The sequence below is a fragment of the Hevea brasiliensis genome, chromosome 3 (genome assembly GCF_030052815.1).
Source record: "Hevea brasiliensis isolate MT/VB/25A 57/8 chromosome 3, ASM3005281v1, whole genome shotgun sequence".
NCBI classification, from domain to species: domain Eukaryota; kingdom Viridiplantae; phylum Streptophyta; class Magnoliopsida; order Malpighiales; family Euphorbiaceae; genus Hevea; species Hevea brasiliensis.
This window is the reverse complement of record NC_079495.1, coordinates 90,330,998-90,353,632: the sequence shown is the minus strand read 5'-3', so window position 1 is coordinate 90,353,632 and position 22,635 is coordinate 90,330,998. Positions and strand designations below refer to the sequence as shown.

General features: G+C 26.5%; 1 protein-coding gene and 1 non-coding gene across 2 annotated transcripts; both read right to left on the bottom strand.

The window, feature by feature from the left end:
• Nucleotides 1-1,316: 1,316 nt before the first annotated feature.
• LOC131178682 (heavy metal-associated isoprenylated plant protein 7-like) lies at nucleotides 1,317-21,468 on the bottom strand. Its single transcript, XM_058144046.1, has 5 exons — nucleotides 21,230-21,468; nucleotides 20,973-21,120; nucleotides 20,439-20,650; nucleotides 2,383-2,476; nucleotides 1,317-1,829 (listed from the first exon to the last, which is right to left on the bottom strand). Exons 1-5 carry the CDS (start codon nucleotides 21,236-21,238, stop codon nucleotides 1,495-1,497), a joined length of 798 nt encoding a protein of 265 aa, XP_058000029.1. The 5' UTR covers nucleotides 21,239-21,468; the 3' UTR covers nucleotides 1,317-1,494.
• Nucleotides 10,984-11,090, bottom strand: LOC131179027 (small nucleolar RNA R71). Its single transcript, XR_009148034.1, has one exon. It is a non-coding gene; the product is annotated as a small nucleolar RNA R71 (small nucleolar RNA).
• Nucleotides 21,469-22,635: the final 1,167 nt, after the last annotated feature.

The following is a 22,635-nucleotide window of genomic DNA, read 5'->3' as shown; positions in this document are numbered from 1 at the left end:
TGATCACATATCATAAGGTAACAAGTTCTAAACCTCTTAGTACTGTAATCACTTAATTTTATTAATTGCTTCATTTCAGTCATTATATTTAAATTTGTTTCCATAAAATTATTTTTTTTCATTAATAATTACTCAAATCAAAATTCGATAAAATATCCGGTGAAACTCATATATGACTCATATATGACGTATTTTATATGACTCTAAATCATAAAAATTTACCTTATTTTCAAGTCAGATTAAAATATCAAAAACAGAAAAAAAAATTTATTTCAATGTTGTTTATTATATTCATTAATCTCTATTTTTAGACTAAAATTTTTTTAAAAAAATTAATCTAATTTATCAGAGATTTTATTAAATTCTGGTCTAAGAGACTTTAATAAAAAAATAAAAATAAATGAAAAATATAATTGCTAAAATTAAACGATTAACAAAGTTAAATGACTTCCGGTAATATCTATACCTCTTTCTTATCATTTCTTTTTTCTCTCTCCATGTTTCTTTTACTTTACATCCACACCTTTCTCCTCTTATTTTTTTTTCTTCAGTTTCATCTATCAATAAAAATAGTGTAAGCTGTTTATACAAAAAAGTTAATCTGTTTCTTTAAATTTCTAAATAATTAAGAAAAATTATTTTTAAGTAGAAAAAATATAAAAATAATGTCCAAAAAAATTAGAAATTAAAAAAAATGTAAATTAAGATTTTGTCTCCACATAACAAAATTTCTATGTTTGTTTAAAAATATATTTTTCTAAATATATAAACTCACTAATTAGTTTTACTAAAATAAAATAATAAATAATAGTGTTTTTCAAAATACAAAGATTAACTAATTAGTTTCTTTAAAATAGAGAGACTAAATAGTAATATGAATAGTATAGGTAATGAAAAATTTAACAGAGAAACTAAATAATTTAACGTAAATTTTTTACATGAACTAAATAGTATAATTTTTGAAATACATAACCAAGTAGTAATTTTCCCTTAAAATAATTACAAGTTAAATATTATTATAAAATCATAAAAATAATAATTATAAATAATATATTATTAATAAATTATAATTAATATATTAATTAATAAAAATTTAGTTATTTAACCCAACTGATAACAGAAAACTAAAGATTTTTAAAATTATTAATAAAAAATCAAATTAAACTGAACTTATTACTACTAAAATAATCAAATTTTATTGATTTGATTTGATTATTCAATTATAAGTAAATAATACACATCCTTAACTTCAAGTATATTATATTGATGTTAAATTTATTTTTATATTTAAATAATAAATCCCTATGAGGAAAAAATACATTTAATAACTCATAACAATTATTTTTATAATATTCATTACACAAATAAATTCACATAATTATACGAATTCAAGGATTGTACTTGTCTACCAATATTTTATTAACCTATTACTACATAGAAATTTGCATACCTAGCTAACTAAAGTTCGTCACAAGTGCAACACAGTTTATATAGTCACATAACAAAGCACGCATTAGGGTTATCATCGCTGAAAAATTCAGGGGCATAAGCATACTCTAAGTAAAACTTTGATGGCCAATATTCATTTCTTTTGATGTCACTCATAACATCCTCTTCCTTTCCTTCCTCACCATCTTTCTTTTCTTGTTCTTTCTCTTCCTTCTTCTCCTCTTCTTTCCTCTCTTCTTCCTTCTTTTCTTGATCATCTTTCACTATGAAAGCTTGCTTTCTAGTCTTCTTGTACACATCATCAACTAGTTTGGTTGGATCTATCACGCCTTTTACTATTATATGACTATTAGCAAGGTCTGTTTCGACTGATTCTACCCCTATATTAATTCACTTCAAATCAATATGATATGATTACTTTTAAAAAAAACAGTGAATCTAATAAAATGAGTTTAACAACCATCAGATTAAATATTTGTATCAAGTTGCGTACAAAATCAATAAAAATATATAAAATAATACACGAATCTAAATATCTCTGTTTAGAATTTAGAATTTTACAAGAATTCAATTCAATTAATTTTTTTTTTATCAATTCTCATATCTGAAATGAAAGAATTTAATTAATTTTTACTTACAAAGAATTCATTTAAAAAAAATAAAAATTAATTAAATATGATTATATGAAATTTTAATTAAACTCTTTTATCACAAATAATTTATTTCAAATGAAGCCGATATAATATTTAATTTTCTTAAACTCATTCTTATATATATAGCTACACCTATGAAAAAACTTTCTATAGTAATATGATGATTTCAGGAAATTCATTGAAGACGGTGTTTTTTAAGACTTGATGAATGTATTAAAAATGAAGAAAAAAGGGAATTTTATAATGTGGATTACGACATGATTTAGGAGATAATTAGTACCTTTGATCTTTCGAACTCGCTTCTGTAAAGCTTGAGCACATGCTTCGCAATGCATTCGAACGCTCAATACAACTGTTACTACAGCAGGAGGTTGCTACAAAGATTGCATTCATAATCAGAAGCCAATATCCAACAACTATAATTAACTTGGAAATTAATAACTGAGAAATTTAAAGGAAAATAAAATAAAATAAACTGTTACGACTCATTAATTATATGCATATTATTTTGATTTCTAATCAAACACAAATTAAATGGGATTGGTTTTCAAATACTTTGTTAATTTATAGTAACATTAGAGAAGTTGCCATTTTGTTCAATTGGGTATGACGACACTTTTATTTTGTGATATCAACTGAATTCTCCTAAAATAAATAATATACAAAATTTTCACTTGATAAAAATATTATTTTATTTGTATAACTTTTACCTTTTTAACATCTTTTATACTCTTTTATTCTCTAAAAGATTCTTAAAAAATTAAAAAAAAAAATCATTTAATTGAACAGATTACACATCCCAAATAAATAAAGAAATCTCTAAATACATTTAGCAAAAAAATTATTATTATAAAATTTGGATTGACAAGTTGACTTAGTGAATTGATGATCCGAACATAAAATTGAGTTGGTTCTTCTATTGAATTGAACAAAAAAATTACTCAGAAAAAAGTAGATAATCTGATGATTGAATTAGTGGCTTGTTAACCTAATAACTCATTAACCTGTCTAATTTAAATTTTTTTTTTAAAATATTAAAATATCATTAATGATATTGATTTTTCAATATTAAAATTTTTAAATTTATAATTAGTAAATGAATAAGATGTTATTTAACTATTATCTTTTTATTTATAATAATATAAGAAATTTTATAAAATCAACTGTTTATATTTTTAACAGAGAAATTTAAATAAAAGAAAAGAAATATATATATATAATTTTCACTTCACAAAATATTATTTTATTTTATACCCTTTACCTTTTTAATAAATATTTTAAAATTTTAAGAAATTAAAAAAATTTCATCTTTTATACTATTTTATTCTAAAAAAATTTTAAAAAGTAAAAGAAAAAGTTCATTTAATTGGACAAATTACATATTCCAAATAAATATAGAAATCTCCAAATACATTTAGGAGAAAAAAGTGTTTCAAAAACAAATGAAAGAGTGGGCATTTCCAATATCATAAGGAATCAAATTAATGTGTATAATTTTAGTTTCTCATTCAATCCTTGGATTCCAAAAAAGGGGAATGATTGCTTCACTTATTTAATTACTTTTCTACTTTAAATAAGTAGCAGATAATTTTTTAAGAATTATGATTGAGAGATTCATATTTAATGTGAATTAATGGATCTATATTTAATGTGAATTAATGGGTTCTCAATAATATAAAATTTCTGATTTACCTTTTAGGTTGGAGAGTCAAAGTTTCCCTTCATGTTAGACTCTTCTCTCCTTGTATAATTTACCTCCAATCACATTTATTAATTTTTTAAGCAAATAATAAATAATAATAATAATTAATTATGTTTTATTAATTTTTTTTAAAAGTCAAACTTCTCCTCTGCACACATTGAAGAAAGCATATATATGTGTACACACACTACATTAGAATATGATTATCCATCGGTTTGAAGTACTTCGATATACACTCAATTGTGATAATTGATAATATATTTTAGCCAACTTAGCCTTTAATTTAGTCAATTTAATTAATTGATAATGTGTAATATCACATTAATTATATATACTTAAGTCATTTGTGATAATTATCATTTAATTAATTCAATTGAATATAAAATAAAATTGAGTCAATTGAATCAATTTGAGTATGTGACATGTCCCTTAATTATATATTTTAGTCAATTGAGCCTTTAATTGAGTTAACTTAATCAATTGTATATGTACAATATTACATTAATCATATATATTTTAAGTCAATTGTGAAAATTATTATTTAATTGATTCAATTGAGTATGTATTTGAGTCAATTAAATAAATTTAAGCATGTGACATGTCACATTAATCATATATCTTAGTTAATTGAGTATTTAATAGAGTAAATCGAATCAATTGAATAAGAACAATGTCATATTAATCCAACTGAATATAACTTTGAGTCAATTGAATCAATTTGAATATATATGACATATTATATTGATCATTTATTTCAGTTAATTTAGCATTTAATTGAGTCAATTTAATCAATTGATTATGTGTAATGTCATATTGATTATATATATTTAAGTCGGTTGTGACAATTATCATTTAATTTATTCAATTGAATCAATTTCAGTACGTGACATGTTACATTGATAATATATTTTTCTCATTTAAGCCTTTAATTGAGTAAATTAAGTAATAAAATTATTTTTTAATTGAATTATATATATATATATATATATATATATATATATATATATATATATTGAGTTAATTTAATCAACTTAAATTCATATTGATCATTTATTTAAATATAATAAAGTAATAATGTTGTATTGTTTTTTAATATTAATTAACACATTTCAATAAAAATATATTATTTATTTTTTTTCACATAAGTGTATGAATTCTAATATTAGGCTTCATTTGGTTCATTAAAAAGTAATTTTCATATTTTCTAATGATTGGAGTACTCTGGAAAATGGGTTTACAGAAAATATTTTCCTAATCGAAAGGAAAACTAATCATTTAAAGGAAAATAACTTTCTCTCTTTTCATTTTTTACAGGATTTCATTGTGAATCTCTCTATTAAAAAAAATTTATGATTAAAAATTAATTATAATATGGTGATTTATATATAAAAAAAAACAATTGAATGATGAAGAATAGGATTTAAAAAAATATGAAAGAAATATTTTTATATTGTGATTTGATGGAGTTTCTATTCTGTTAGAATCCAATTATAGCTTTCTAATGGTGGAAGCTATATGATTTTTTTGCCTCGTAATTAATATTATCATTTGGGTCAAAATCAATTCTTTTAATATGGTCTGATATTAATTGATATTTACTTTAATTAATATAAATCCTAATTATACAATGATTACTTTAATTAAAGTAAATTTTAATTATGCATATATATTTTAATCATGCATATATATATATATATATATAAGCTGGTCCTTTCTCCACCCATAAGGACACACACATTATCTTTCATAAGATCAAATATATTATAGTCATCTCAAGAAAGTCTTTCATCACTAAAGTTTTGTATGTGAATCAAGAAATGTCAAAAGGGAGAAGTCAATTTATTAAATCAAAAGGTCTCTCTCAATTATTACCATGGTTCAATTAAACTCCGCATCAGATATATTTTCTAAATCTGTGAGAATTTATTTATTCAAGATCTATTAATAAGGTAATAGTTGAATATTATATTTATGATTCATATCATGTTTATGATTGTTATGGCTATTAAGAATTTTTTTTTACATGTAGTCTCAAAGCTCTAGGTTTTGAACAACTAAATTTCTCCATTGAATTTATGATGATGAACATGATGTTGATATTCTTACTTCTTGTTAAATATGAATAGAATTAAAGTATAGATCGTAAAAGTTTTATGATTAATATTTATGATTATAATAATAATATTAAAATTTGACCTAATTAAGTTTTGGGCATGATGATTATTAACATGATGAAAAATATTAATATTTATGATTAAAAATCATGTTATAAAGAAATTTAAATTTGAGATCAAGTTCTCTTAAAAGAAAGAAATTAAAAGAAATATATATATATTCAAAGCGGTTTAATTGTTTTAATCATGAATTTTAAACTACGTGAAAACGTGTTTGTGATAAAAAATGTTTAGAATTAATTAACTAATTAATCAATAAATTAAAGTTTGTCTCAAATTTAATTAGGCCATGAAGTTCAACATGATAAAGAAAACGTGTTAGAAAGAATAATTCTTTCTTGAACATGTTGTCCTGAAAGCAAGGAAAGCAAAAAATAATAATAATAATAATAATAATGTTTTCTACCCAATCTAATTAAAATTTGTAATTAAACCTAATGAATAAAAAATATTAGGTTTATTAAAATACATAATGTATATATATATATATATATATATATATATATATCTTACGATGTTTGTTTTGGTTTGTTAGTCATCAAAGTAGCCAAATTAAAATAAAATAAAATTAATAGTTTGTTAGTTACTAAAATGGCCAAACTATAAATGATGTTTACACACACATAAAAATTATCAATTATGCATGGTAATAGATACCTATGATAAAAAATGGATTAATTGATACTCACTAGTCATCAGAACTTAAGAATTTTACTCAAAGATAAATCAATTATTTTATGAATAGTGAGAATTATGAAAACAATAATATTTTATCAAATATAAATTGGATGTCCAAAGACAACATGTATATTTGATGTAAGTTAATTATATTCTAATCAGTTTTAAAAGCATTTAATTTAGTATAGTATATTTTAGTATCTACCTGAAGGAAAATCATAGTATACTCTAACTATTAAAGTTATATAAATCTATTTTGAGCATATAAATATCATATTGCTGCTATTTCTCTTCATTCACAAGCTTAATCTATTATTGTTTTAATGGGTTGAACTTCTTTGAATGGTGTAAGCAAGTCAAGTTCCATTTAGGTGTCTTGGACCTTGACTTGGCATTATTGGAAGACTAACTCGCTACTATTATGGATAAAAGTAGTGAAAAGGAGAAGTTATACCATAAGTAATGGGAATGGTTAAACAAATAAAGCCTTATGTTTTTTTGCAAATGATTATTGTCAACAACATTAGGACTACAATTCCACAAACTGAAAATGCAAAAGAATAACTTAAACTTGTGAACCTTAAACTTATGAAATATATGTTCCATTTTGAAGTTAAGTCACTTCCTAGTACTCTAATGGCATAACTCATGACCATAAAGTATGATGGATCGAAGAGTATGCAAAAGCACATTATTGGAATGAGTGATATTGCGGCAAAACTAGAAATGTTAAGGATGACGGTTGATAATTCCTTCTTAGTGTTGTTCATTCTAAACTCACTATCTCCTAAATATGGACCATTTCAAATTAATTACAACACTATTAAGGATAAGTGAAATGGTCATGAATTGGCTAGTAAACTAGTTTAGGAGGAAACAAGATTAAAGAATCAAGGAACTCATTCCGTCATCATTATGGGTCAAGAAGTGGATGAAGGACTTAAAGTTAAAGCCTATAAGTTTAAGAAAAAAAAGAAATGATCTTCAAATGTTACTTAAGCCGAGGAAAAGGAACAAATGGTAGTAGGACACTATCAGAAAGATTGCCTGAAAGATAAAAATTGATTTGAAAAGAAAGGTAATCTTTATGCTTATGTATATTTCAAATCAAACTTATTTAAAGTTCCTAATAATACTTGGTGATTTGATTTTGATACTACTATTTACATATCCAATGTGATAAAAGGATTCCTTAAGGTCCAAATTGAAAACCTAACTAAAACTTCCTATTTATGGGGAACCATAAAAAGGCTCCAATTGAAGGCATAGAGACTACTATTTGATCTTAGATAATGGCTATGAACTAGACCTATTACAAACCCTTTATGTGCCTTTAATTTCTAGGAATATCATTTTTGTTTCAAAACTTGATGAATTTAGGTTCAATATTAAATTCGAGCATAGATATTTCAGTTTATTTAATAATACTGATAATTTCATTATTGTTTCTAGAATTCTTATTGATAGTTTATATTGACTAAAACTTGTTTATAATTTTGTTGAATCCATGTGTCACTTATAGCAATATTGGAATTAAACATAGTAGACTGAATGAGAATTCTGCTTTCTTGTGGCATAAGCATTTGGGTGGTATATCCAAAGAAGGATTAGAAAGGTCATCAAAGAATAAGATTCTACCGAGCTTATATACTACTGATCTTGATGTATGTGGATTGCATTAAGAGAAAGTAAACCAAACACAATAAGAAAAAAGCCAGAAGAAGCAGTAAGCTTCTTGAAATAATACACATTGACATATGTAGGCCTTTTGATGCTCCATCTTTTGGTGGAGAAAAATACTTTATCACCTATATTAATGATTTTTCACCATATGAATATATTTAATGAAAAATCTCAATCAATAGATGTTTTAGAAGTTGAGGTTGAAAGGCAATTAAATAAAAAGGTTAGATAGAGGTGGTGACTTGTTGCACTCATTTCATATAGACATTTTATGGTAGTTTTGTATCTATTTTGCCCTTATATTTTAGTAAATTTTATGTTTTTAGCTTTATGTTAGCTTATTTATTAACTTTAATTACTTTATATTTGATTTTTATAATTTTGTTATTTTTAATAGGTTTTTGTGACAAATTAAAGGTCAATGAGTACATTAGGAAGTGATTTGAAGAAATTTGGAGCCCTTTAAGCATTGAGGAAAGTTAAAAAAATCAAGCTTTGGAAAATTAAGTTGGCTGACATTTGCTTGAAATTTTGCTTATGATGTTGCTCAGGGTATGTCATATTACTTAACCTTAAGCCTGGGGCAAACTGCAAGTAAAGCACAGCTTAAATCTAATACATTGAAGTTTTCATCCACAAACTTACCAAGATTTGCTTAGAGTCCTGCTTGAGATCCTGCTTAGGGTAAGCGGCAGTGCTTAAGGTGCAACTCAAGTTAAGCTGGAAGCCACACATGAGCAGAAAAACTCATTTTATCCCAAACCTGTCGAGATTTGTTAAGGGTTTGCTTAACCTTAAGCAGACAGTATATGCAGAGGCCGAAAATTGCTGAAGATATTGCTTAGGGTAAGCAGTACCCTAAGCATACTGCCCAGAATGTGAAAACAATTTTGCTGACCTGGATATTTTTACATCTCATTTTCTATCCACCTCTTGGCTCTTATCCATTTTTAGGGCAACTTTTGGGACCATATAAAAGCATCATTTTCTAGTTTTTGCCACAAGTGGTAACAACAAAAAAGAAAAGAAGATCATAACAATAGAAGGGAGGAGGACGCCATCAATTCTAAAGAAAAGGAGCTGCTGCAGCCATTTCTGGAAGCTTCAAGACTCAAAATTTTGAGTTCTTATACCTGAGTGTTTTTATTTTTAGTCTCTTTATCATGTTTTTCTTTACTTTTCCATCAATTTTTCTTGTAAATACCAATATGAGTGAGTACAATATTTGAATTTCAGAGTTGAAAAATATGTTTTAGATTAATTTGTGGATTTAGACTGGTTATTTCCATATTTTATATAAATATAAGTTTTGATTCTTTCCTTGTGTGCCTAATTTACTTGCCTAATGTTGGTACTCATTGGGTATTGTGTTAATCTTTGATTGAAGGATCAAAAGATGAAGATCATTGATAAATAATCAAGGATTAGAACTTAAAATCACATAGATTTAGAAATAAACTAGGGTTTTAAGAGGATTTATTGATTGGTTACAAAACTTAATGGGTTTTAAATTAATCAAATATCGTACGAAAGTAGGTTTGATTTTCTTAAAATTTACTTTGATTTGCTTGAAAAATATATCAAAGGAAGTAAGAATCAATCACCTTCAAACTCTATTTTCCTTTAAAATTGGAATAACTAAGACAAATCTCAATTAATTTATGCATAAACCCCCAACTCTGAAATTATTTTACTATTAATTAGCATTTAATTTCAATTGCCCATTATTTATTTAGTTCAATTGCATCTAGATTTAAAATTTATTTGCTTGCTCTTTATCTATTTTGTTTAGATTTATCAATTTTACCTAGTTCATTTATATTTACATCTTACATTCATTAATCATTGGCCCAAATAATCGCTTCATTCATATTTTGGTACTCAAACAGAAAATCCTCGTGAGAACGATACTTGACTTATAACTTTATTACTTGATATGACTCGTATACTTGCGGATTCATGCATCAAGTTTTTAGCGACGTTGTTGGGGATTTGATTTTTGTTTGATATTGAACGAATGTCTGTTTGGTTAATTTGAGTATTTTATTTTATTTTTAATTTCTTTTACCATTTTATTTTGAGAATTTGTTTATTTTGTTTTTCATATACTTTTATTTTATGAGAAGGAAAAAAGGTGAAGAAATCAATTTATTCTTTGATCTAGAAATAGAAAAGACAGCAAGAGCTTTAAGAGCAGAAGCTAAGAGAAGAAAAACTGAATTTAGAGCTCAACAACAATAAGAAAGAGCACAAGAGCAAGAGCAAGAGCAACCACAAGAAGAAATAGCCAACAACAATAACAACGTTCTGTGAAAGATCATGCATATCCTAACATTGGAGATTTCATGCCAAGTATCACAAGACTAAGAGTAGAAGCTAATAATTTTGAATTGAAGCCTGCATTGTGTTAGATGGTACAACAATCATAAGGAAAGTCTAAGTGAAAGTCCATATGTGCATCTAGCACACTTTCTTGAGATCAGTGATATATTAAAGATAAATGGAGTTTTTGATAATGCAATTCGACTCAGATTATTCCCTTTCTCTTTGAAAGACCAAGCTAGAGAGTGGTTATATTCATTGCCACCGGGTTCTATTACAACATGGGATTTTAGCTCAATATTTTCCACCAAGCAAGACAACTAAGCTAAGAAATGAGCTGACTTCTTTCAAACCTAGAGATGATGAGAGCTTGTATGAAGCATGGGAGATGTATAAGGATTTGTAAAGGAGATGTCCACACCATGGAATTCCTAAGTGGATGCTTGCTCAACACTTTTACAATGGAGTTTCAACAGCTATTAGAAGTACAATTGATGCATCTTCTGGAGGTGATCTTATGGAGAAATCTAAAGATGAAGCTTTTTCTGCTCTAGATAAAATTGCTTATAACAACTACTAGTGAATCTGTGAGAGAAATGAGATCAAGAAACTAGCTGGTATGTTTGACCTTGATGCCATGAATATGATTACTGCTAAATTTGATGCTTTGACAAGGAAGATGGACAAGCTAAGCATGAAAGTAGATTCTTCAGTTGGAGGTTCAAGTAATTTAGTAGATGTTGGAGCTACAAATGTTAATTGTGCAATTGATTTTTCTGCATTGGATCTAGATTTTTCAAGTGAAAAAGTGGATTATGTGGGGAACTACAATCAAAGACCAGGTGGTAACTCATTTTCTGTAACTTATAACTCAGCATGAAGAAACCACCCCAATTTCTCTTGGGGAGGTAGACAGGGACAATACCAAAATTTTCAGCAACCTTCTGGGTTTCAACAATATCAGAATTTTTAGCAGAATAGAGGTCCTCCTCCTAGATTCCTAAATCTCAAAATGCACCTGCTCCACATCCACAATAACCTCCACCACAACAAGCATAACCAGACAAGACAGCTAGATTGGAAGCCATGATTGAAACTCTAATAACAAGCCATCAAAGTCAACAAGATATGATTTCTCAATTAGCATCTAAAGTGGATCAAATGACAACACACAACAAGATATTAGAGAACCAAATAGCTCAACAGGCTAGCTCTTCAAACAATAAAGCATTTGAGAAGCTTCCTAGCCAACCAAAAAATTCAAGGGAGCATTGTAAGGTTATTACATTGAGAAGTGAAAAAATATTGGAGAGTGGAGATAAAAAGATTGAAGAGAAAGTTAAAGAAGAGAAAAATAGAGAAGGAGATGAAAAAGCTGAAGTTGAAGTTAAAGTTGAAGTTGAAAAAGAAAGTTCAGTGGAAAGAAAAAGGAAGTAAAGAGAAAGAGAGTGAAGAGGAAGAATCTAAATATGTAGCACCTAAGGCTTACATGCCACCTTTACCATTCTCACAAAGATTTCAGAAAGCAAAGTTAGATAAATAATTTGAGAAGTTTTTGGAGGTGTTAAAGTCTTTGCAGGTGACTATTCTTTTCACTGATGCCTTAGCACAAATGCCTTCATATGCTAAATTTTTTAAGGAGATTTTGTCTAACAATAAGAAGTTGGAAGAATTTGAGACAGTAACTCTTACAGAAGAAAGCAGTACTATCTTGCAAAATAAGCTTCCACTCAAACTGAAGGATCCTGGTAATTTTTCAATACCATGTCACATTAGAGATATCAGCATAGATAAAGCTTTATGTGATCTTAGAGCCAGTGTTAGTCTAATGCCTTTGTCTATTTATGAGAATATGAAGATTGGAGAAATGAAGCCTACCAGCATTTCACTATAGTTAGCAGATAGGTTTATTAAATTTCCAATTGGGGTGATTGAGAATGTTCCTCTGAAAGTTGAAAAATTTTTCATACCAGTAGACTTTGTAGTATTGGAGATGGAGAAGGATGTACACATTTCTATTATTCTTGGTAGACCTTTCCTTGCTATTGCTAAAGCTGTGATTGATGTAAAGAATGGAAGGCTTACATTAGAAGTAGGGGAAGAACAAGTTGAATTTAATTTGTTTCAAGCAATGAAAAAGAAAGATGATTCAATTTCATGTTTAAGAGTTAATATGGTAGATATGTTGCTTGAATAAGTGTTTAAAAAGCAACATCCTGAAGATCCCTTAGAAGCTTGTTTGGTTCACAACATCAAAAAGGGGGATGAGATTGAATAAGCTGCATAATATGCTCAAATTTTGGAAGAAAATTCACCTTTGCCTATGGCTAGTGTTGAGAAGATTGGAGATTTGAAGCAAGATGCCACTTCACCACCAATGCTTGAAAGAAGTGAAGCACCGAAGGTAGAGTTAAAACCTCTTCCAACAAATCTCAGGTATGTTTTTCTTGATCAAAATTCTACATATCCTATGATTGTTAGTGCTAAATTGAATGAGTGCGAAGTTGAAAAATATTAAGAGTTCTTAGGGAGCATAGGAGGATAATTGTTTATACCATTTATGATATTAAAGGAATACATCCTTCTGTGTGCATGCATAGAATTTTGTTCGAATAAGGTGAAACACTTTCTAGTATAGAAAACTTATTGGAATACTTTTCTACTTAACTTCTAAAAGGCCTGATATCTCCTTTGAGTCCAACAACTTAATTAGTTTATGGATAGTCCCACATCTCAACATTTGCAAATTGTTCATAGAGTGTTAAGGTATATTAAAGTTACCATTGGTATTGATTTGTTCTTCTCAACTAATTTTGATCTCCAACTCAAAGCATTCAATGATTTGGATTTGGCAGGATGTGCTGACACAAGGAAATCCATCACGGGTTTTTGTATCTTTTTGGGTTCCTCTTTGATATGATGGAGGGCCAAGAAACAAAACATTGTCTCCATGTCTTCATCAGAAGCAAAATACAAGGCTTTTGCTTCCATCACTTGTGAAATATCCTCAACTAGCTCTTTTATTTTGTGATAATAAATCAGACCTCCAAATTACTGCCAATCCAACTTTCATAAACGTACTAAGCATATTGAGATTAATTGTCATCTTGTTAGAGAGAAAGCTCATTCAAGCCTTATCAAGCTTGTTTCATGGTCTTCCTTAATTAGTTGACATTTGCACAAAGGCTCTTGGTGCCACTCCTTTCCATGAGATCATTCACAAGCTGGGAATGACAAATATCTATTCTCTAGCTTGCAAGGGGGTATTAGCTTATGATAAATGTGCCAAGATTAGTTAGTTTGTTAACTCTTGTAGAACCTTTGTTACACAATTAGTTAGTTTGTTAAATAATTAGTTATTAGGTAGCTTATATATATATATATATATATATATATATATATATATATATATATATATATATATAAAAGCTATGTGATATCATTTCTATACACATCTTCTTCTTAATGAAATTCTTCCTCCCTTTTCAATATTACCACTCAATTGCTGGCCAGAAGAAACTAAATGCCAATTAACTAGCAAATTATCAAACATGCTTTGCTCTTTCACTATTATCTTTCTGTGCTGATTTATCTATATATGCCTTTTGTAACTTTCGTTTATAATAAAAAGATTTCCAAGAAGATTTACTAATTAGCTCATAATAATTTAGGCAAGAAAGATAGCTATTCATACTCATACTAATACCATTTATGTTACGTATAATAATTATATAAAAATTTATAGTTTGATTTTTGCTATTTTAAAATTAATAATTTCTATTATTTATACTATAATTAGTGAAAATACAAAATTTTGAGGGTTTAAATATTTTATAATATAATAATTCAGAAATTAATCTGTAATTAAAATTTAAATTTATAGAAATGAAAATATAATCTAATTTAAAATAATCTGATCCCACTACAATATCAATTATGACCCATTGAAAATCTATAATAAAAAAAAATAAATCCAGGAAAATTAGAAAATATTTCCTCCATTTGAGCATAGACTTTTTAGCCAGTTGACATTAAAAAAAAATCTTTTTAATGTTTTCAATATTTTTGACTTATTACTGTTTGAAAATTGCTATTATAACAAATAAAATAAATTATTATTATAAATTTATTATTCTATTCATCTCACAATGCACATAAAGACAGGAAAAAAGTTAAGTCATCGATTAAAATTTAATTGGATTTATTAAAAATTTTAATTTTATTTTTTTTGTTTCTCTTATTCATATTAATTAGTTTAATTTTAATTATTTTCAATTTAATTATAAAAAAATTTATTATAACTAAAATTTTTAATTAATTAATATATTTTTTTTTACTTGCTAACTCAAATTCTTGACTTCCCTATTGAGTAGAATGACCTACGTTTTGAAAATTTGATTTAAAAATATAAATCAAATAAGAAAAATTTTTACATTTCCTGCAAAATTTTATTTTCTTAATTTACTTAATTACTTCAGTTAAATAAGAACTTATCTAAGATTTTTTAGCACAATTGGTAAAGTGTGGATAAATTTTAATAATTATTCTTAAGTAATTATTTTATTTCAGTCATTAACTTTAATTTATTAAATAAAATCTCTCAATTTTAATTTATTTAAAAAAAACCCTTACAATATTAAGTTTCCAGGCTGTAAAGAATAAAATTACTCTTTTGACCCTTTACTTTCCCTGTTGCTTTCTGTTCTCTTACATTAGTCAGAGACCAAAGGCAGTTAGGTTGGTCAGAAATTGAGCGCTTGATGAATCAGAGAAATTATTAAGAATATTCAGTATATATATACTATTTCTTATAATTATATAAGATTCATTCTCTTTGTATTGTAAAAAAGATTTATCTTTTTTTATGAGAGAAGAAATAATATATTTTAATATTTTCGATATATCTAATAATGAGCCGAGTGTGAGTCAAAAAATGCCTATTTGGCACAGGAGATATATGGAAATGGTGAAAAAGGCGTTGCGAATTCACAGTTCTCCTTTATGCCTTTTTCGCCATTTTTCCACTCAGCCTGCCATTTTTCCACTCAGCCTAACCGTAATTGGAGTTCGCTGGTCTGTAGCTAGCATTGGTCATCGTCAGCGATGAGTTGGTTTGGCTGAAGAAGCACAATGGATATAAAGGGGATTTTTTTTAATTAATAATAAATTAATATTTAATAAAAATAAATATATAATTTATTATTTATATTTACATTTTTATTTTTTATATAAAAATAAAATATTGATAAAATATCATATATTAATAAAATATTATTTTTAAAATTTAAAATATATCATTATTATTATTTTTAGGTTGTCACATTAAATTTTAAATAATAATAATAAATAAAATATATATAATTAATAATTTATTTTAAATTAAATAAAATTAAATAATTTTATTGATAAATAATTAAATAATTTAATTAATAAGAAACAGAAAAAGAAAAAAATATAGTAATTTTATTCGATGAAGTTAAAGAATTTTTTTTGAAATAAAAATAAAGTTAAAGATTCTAGTAATTAAAATGAAATAACCATCTAAATTAAGAAACGATTGGTATAATTTATCATTAAAATGCACTTAAGGAAAGTTTATTGGTTAATATCATGCCCTTTTTTCTCTCAAAATTAATATTTTTAATAGGGTGTGCAGTTTCGATTTCAGTTTAATTTTTTGTAAAGAACTAAATTTTGGTTCTTTCATTTTTTGAAATCAAAAGAGGAATCAAATTTCAATTCCAGTTGTGGTTTGGTTCTAAGTACTTTTAATTCTAGTTCGGGTTTTAATTCTAATTATATTTGTAACACCCAAATTTTTAAATTTATTATTTTGTGAGTAAATATTAATATTTTATTTTATTTGAATTTTAGAAAATTATTTGAAATTTTTGAATTTTAGAAATCAGATTCGATTTTTCAAAAATATAAAACTTTGATGATTTTTAAAAATTAATTTAAAGATCACGTAACAAAACTAAAAATATATTTGGACTCTACAAATTTTTCTGAGTTTTCTAAAATTTTTTCGGAATTTTTGGGCCTCGTTTTCGGTCCCAAGGCAGAGTAAAAAAATTTAAAATTTTGTATCTTGAATTGAACCGGCCGTATCGAACCGGATCAGATAAGACTGGTCGAATCGAACCGGCCAGCTCTTTTTCTTCTTCCTCCGCGCGAGTCCCCAACCCTTCTTCCTTTCTCTCCCGTTTTCTCTCTCCTCCCTCCTCCCCAAGCCGCGCCGCCGCCGCCACCCAGCCCTCTCCGTCTCACCGGTGCGCCGCCTCAGCCTTCCCCCACCATTGTTAGACGTCCCGAGCGCGTTCCCGAGATTGGAATCGGCATAGGTAAACCTGAACCTTACTTTTTCTTAATTTTCTAGTGCTTGAATGTGATTAAAAATCCATAAAATATTGGTGGTAGCTCAAAAAATTATGATTCTTTTTGCATTAGCTTAGTAATATTGCTAAGAACCGCGGGACAAAATTTTAGAATTTTTAGAGTTTATTTGAGTAGTTTTTGCAAAAATGGTCAATTATAAAGACTAAACTGTAATTTTACATATTGTGATTGATGACTGTTTGGATGGGAGCAGGAGGGACTGTGCAATATGATTGAGTTGTGGATATAGAAGTGTGTTTTAAGCCTTTTTGCAGGTTGGGTAGGTCCTACGTATAGGGGAGACTTTGCTAGATTTTCGGCACGACTTAAGACATCTTTGGTCTTTTCTTAGTTTGTATTGAGTCAAATGTACTAAATAATTGTAATAAAATTGTCAGGTGAGCCGGGACAGTCTTCCTCCTCCGTCCAGCCGCCACAATGACTTCGGTTGAGTCTGTGAGTAAAATATTAATTTTAATTGTAATTTCGATATTATTATATGTTCAAACATGCCCATGCATCACTTATATGTATGTATCTATGTAGTTAAACAATAGGCACGTTTTACATTGCATTCATAAATGTTGAAATGCCATGGATGTTGTTGTGGTAATTTGGAGCAGTGTGTATGCAGTGGCGTACGTATGGTATAGTGTTGGATATGGACAGGATGGGTAGACACGGCTTGAGATCTTCGCTGGGACTCGGTCCTTCGGGGTAGACACAGCTTGAGTTCTTCACTGGGACCCCGTATTGGTTTATTAAGTGAAAGTCCAGCTTGAGTTCTTCGTTGGCAAAAGTTGGATTAAGAGGACTGTATAGGGGATCAGCTCCCATATATGTATTGTTTAACGGTGTTGGGTGTGTGAGTGCTCCAAATTGCATTTTTGATGTGATTTGTATGAAATTTATGACGGTATTGCATTTCACTTCACAGGGTATATTAGTTTTAAATAGCTATAGAGATTATGGTTAAAATTGATATTTTACTCTCTGAGTCGAACGCTCACTCCTGTTTATTATTTTTCCAGGCTACAGGAGGATTATTATTGTGGTTAACCTACTTTTCTTATTCGCAGGTCGTCTATTAATGTTTATAATATTTGTATAATTCTGTTAACTCCTAGAATTTCCGCATGTGTTAGAAATATTTATTTGTTTTGGGTTTGTAATATAATTTGCCATGTTGGACCTGTAAACTTATTATATGCATATATGTTGGATTGGATGAGGGAGCTGAGCTCTTATTTGACTTTATGTTATTATGAGTATGTGAAAAGTGAGCTAAGCTCCCCAATTGATTATATATTGTGTTTACAGGTAAGGTGAGTTAAAAACTTCCCGTTAAAAGGTCTATTTTATGGCCGAACTATGTCCAGTTGAATTCTTGAAATTGGGCTCAAATGGGCCTTAGAGTTGGGTTGAGGAATAGTTAGGCTTACTATAGGCCTCGGGGGCTTTAGGCTGACCCAGGTCCTAGTGCCGGTCCGGCCCATAGGTTGGGTCGTGACAATATTTCTAATTCGATTTAGTTCTCGGTTCCTATACTCAAAATTGTAGTATTATTATATTTTTTTTAAAAAACAATAATAATGATATATTTATATTATCAAAATATCAATAAAAATAATAGCACTACTATGAAAACAACAATAAAAATGTTAAAATAAAATATCAATAAAGTAATATAAACATATTACTTACCCAACTAAAATCAAACTAGCAATTCTCATATAAAAATATAAGATAATATCAAATATTCATAATAAGTCATATAATATTTTCATCAAATCAACAAGTATAATATGAATTATGATTGATATAATGTAAGCCAAAAGCAGAAGATAACTAGTTTTGGGCTTTAGAAAAATTTTTTTATTATATTTTTATTTAAAATTTTAAAGTTAAAATTTGATTGGACAATGTACAATTTTTAAGCTAATGTAATATTAAATTTAGTAAATTCAATTCTTATATATATATATATATATATATATATATATATATATATATATATATATATATATATAACAATTTTAATTGCATTAAATATATAAAATTTTATTAAAATTATATAATAAATCTAAAAAATATAAAAACTACATATATATAAAGTTAGTTTTTGAATTTGATTTTGATTTAATTTTAGTTTGATTTTTAATAAAAAATCAGAACTGAACTAAAATAATAAAATAAGTTCGAATCAGTTCTTATAACAACTTTTTTTTTTCAGTTCCAGTTCAAAGCCCCTAGAAAGTAGAGTATTCATAAAAAATTAACTTATTCGAACTCGAACTAAATTAATATTTTTAAAACTCAAACTCATCAAAAGTCTAATTAAAATTTATTTTCAACTATCCGAATTCATCATAAATTCGATTATTATTTGAAAATTATTGAACTAGTTTAATTTTATATATTTTAATTAATAATTCACATATAATATTATTTTTATTAATAATTTATATTTTTAAAATTTCATAATTTTATAAAATATTTAAATTTTATTTTATTTAAAATAAACTATAAAAAATTATAAATATTATTATAAAAATATATATATTTTATATTTAATTAAATATTTATATAAATAAATTTAAATAACGAACATTCAACATATAAAATTTAAACCTAATTTAAATTTATTATTAATATTATTCTTTAAATTTAAATACAATTCAAATTCGAATATATTACATAAAGTTGCCTTACTAAAATTCGATGAGTAAGATAGCGACAAAAATTTGATCCATTCATATCCTTAACCGTGCCTGCTCTATCTGTAGGGTAAGCTAGAAATGAGGGGAGACGCTACGTGACAATAAAAGCAGAGCGAGATGAGGTGGTCAACACCCTTCTCGTAAACTGTGGCCTTATTTCTGACTTGTTTCGTTACTTTCATGTCAGCAACCAAACAGTCGTCACAAAATTCACAAGTGGCCGATCTGGTCTACTATTTATTTTTTTAATATTATTTTAAAATTATGAAAAATTATTTGAAAATAATATAATCCATTAATCTAAAAATTTACATAAAATAATATATTTTTTAAAAATTTTAATTAAAACTAAATTAAATGTAAATATAATTTTAATTAATTTCAACATTTATCATCCACATAAAATTCTAAAAAAAATTAAAATTTATTTTCTTATTAACTCAAACAAAAAATTAATAAAAATATTTAAAACCTTAAAAAGTTAATATTTTTTGTTAGCTTAACTATGCTCCATATTTAAGTAATAAAAATAAAAAATTAAAAAATTTAAATTATATGTAAAATGATAATTAAATTTAAATATTATATGCATTCTTAATTCCTTTTAAATTTAAATATTGCAATGATCACTATAATAATAATAATAATAATAATAATATGAAAGAGATTTTTTGATTACCTCCTCTTTTTTCTCTTCCTCCTTTTTCTCTTCCTTTGATGGTTCTTGACTTTCTTGCTTGTTTTCTTCTGGTGGCTTTGGCAAAGGTGAAATTAACTCCACTTTCCTTCCACTTTTCTTTTGCAGCCTCTCAAACACCTTTAGAGGGTCTGCTGCTTTGCCTTTCACCACCACCTTATTATCTTTGCTATCTGTGTTTACCTCCTCCACTCCTGCATGTGTCCAAAGCATTTCAATTTTTTTAATAATAATAATAATAATAAATTACTTCAATTAAATTTTATTTTTATTCCCAAATATGATAAACGTGCCAATCATGAATATCTTGTAAATATACTTAAAAGTGTATAATTAACCATCCAATATGAATTTTTATTTATTTTTATTTTAGAAAGAATCTTGCTTTCTTTTAAAGAAAGGAAAAAAAAAAAAAAAGAAATTCATTCTCAGTTATGATATTGAATTTAGAAAAATTAAGATGGCAATAAAGAAATATAATTATATGGCAATAAAGATAAATAATTATATATATACCTTCAAATCCTTTCAAGGATCGAGCAACTTTTCTTGCACAAGCTTCACAATGCATGACAACCTTAAGTACTATCTCAGGAGTCTCTTCCTCTTTCTTCTCTTCTTCATTCTTCTTATTTTCCTCCTCCTTCAATTCTTCTTTCTTTTCCTTCCAAAACCAAATAAACATAACATCAGATCTGCGTATCAAGCACAAACAGAGAATCTGAAAAAATTTGTACACCTCTTTCATGAAAGAAAAGAAAAGGAACCCTTACTTCACCCATTTCTGCAGCTGAAGAGCTGTACTGAGAAATGTAGTTGGTTTTCAGAGCTTTGTTCTGGTGAGGCTTGGTGGATGAAGATTTATGCAGAGTGGAGGCTTCTGGAAGTGTGACGTGGATTTGCACAAGAGTGAATCGTAATTTTAAGAGAAAATTGCTTTTGTCGTAGTTTAATTGGTTTTTCAAAAAGAGTAGAAAGTCTCGAGTTCTCCCTCATCTATTTTTTTTAACATTATTCATCACTGTAGTAAAAAAGAAAAGAATTAACTTTCACTGTATAATCTATCAATTATAATTAATTTATTATACTTTTATTAAATAAAAAAAATATTATTTAACTCTTTATTATTTATTTTTTTATTTTATAAAATAATTAATATTTTTATTTTTATTTTATTTATTTTTTTAGTCCATCTTATCATTCAAAATGTTAATTTAAATTTCATTTTATTTTTATGATTTCAAAAATACAGTTATATATATAATTGTTCCTTTATTTTCTAGACATAGGACTATTTAAGTCATTATAATGGTAATTTTTATTTTCTTTAAATATATATGGATTAATAAAAAATTTGATTTAAATTAAATGAAATGATTAAAAAATAAATAAAATATAAATATAGAAACTAAATATTAAAAAAAAAATTAAATAATTAATTTTATTAAAATAAAAAATTAAATAATAATTTTACTAATTTTAAGGAAGTTGTTTGAAAGATTTTTATGTACTTTAACTGTCTCAACTATTTCATAAAATACCTTCATGGAAAATTCTTACCAAAATTTGATGAGAGAGATAAAATTATATTTCAGATGCAGATAGGTTATCCATTGCCTTTTAAATCAAAGTTAAACTATTGGAAAAAAAATCACAGTTAAATTGTACTATTGTACCATTCTCACGTTTTATGACATGGGATATTTTCGTCATAAATTTTCTTCTTTACAATATTTAATTCCTATTATCTTCTTTACATTATCTTTCATTAACAATTATAAAATAGATAAATAAATTAATTAATTAAAAAAAATGCATATAAGCACAAAATGGTTAGCAAAAGGAAAGGTTAATTTAGTGGGTATAACAGAGAGAGCATTCTCGCGTGCAAAGTGAGGCAGCAAATTGAGACCTAAGTAAGAGAGAGCAAAGCCTCCTCTTCAATGGTTCTTTTTTTTCATTGGCTTTGTGCTTGCATTTTGGTTCCAGGGCAGTATTTTTGGGTTGGAGTTCTAGGCTTCTAGCTACTGAGTAAAGCTGTGCACAGTGAGCCAAGCCAATATTTTAATTTAAGGAGAGTAAATTTTTTATTTTCATAAAAATAAAAGGATTTAGAGCGTAATTTTTTTTAATAAAGTAGCTAATTAATATCAAATATAGTTGTTCTTTTTGAGTTTTC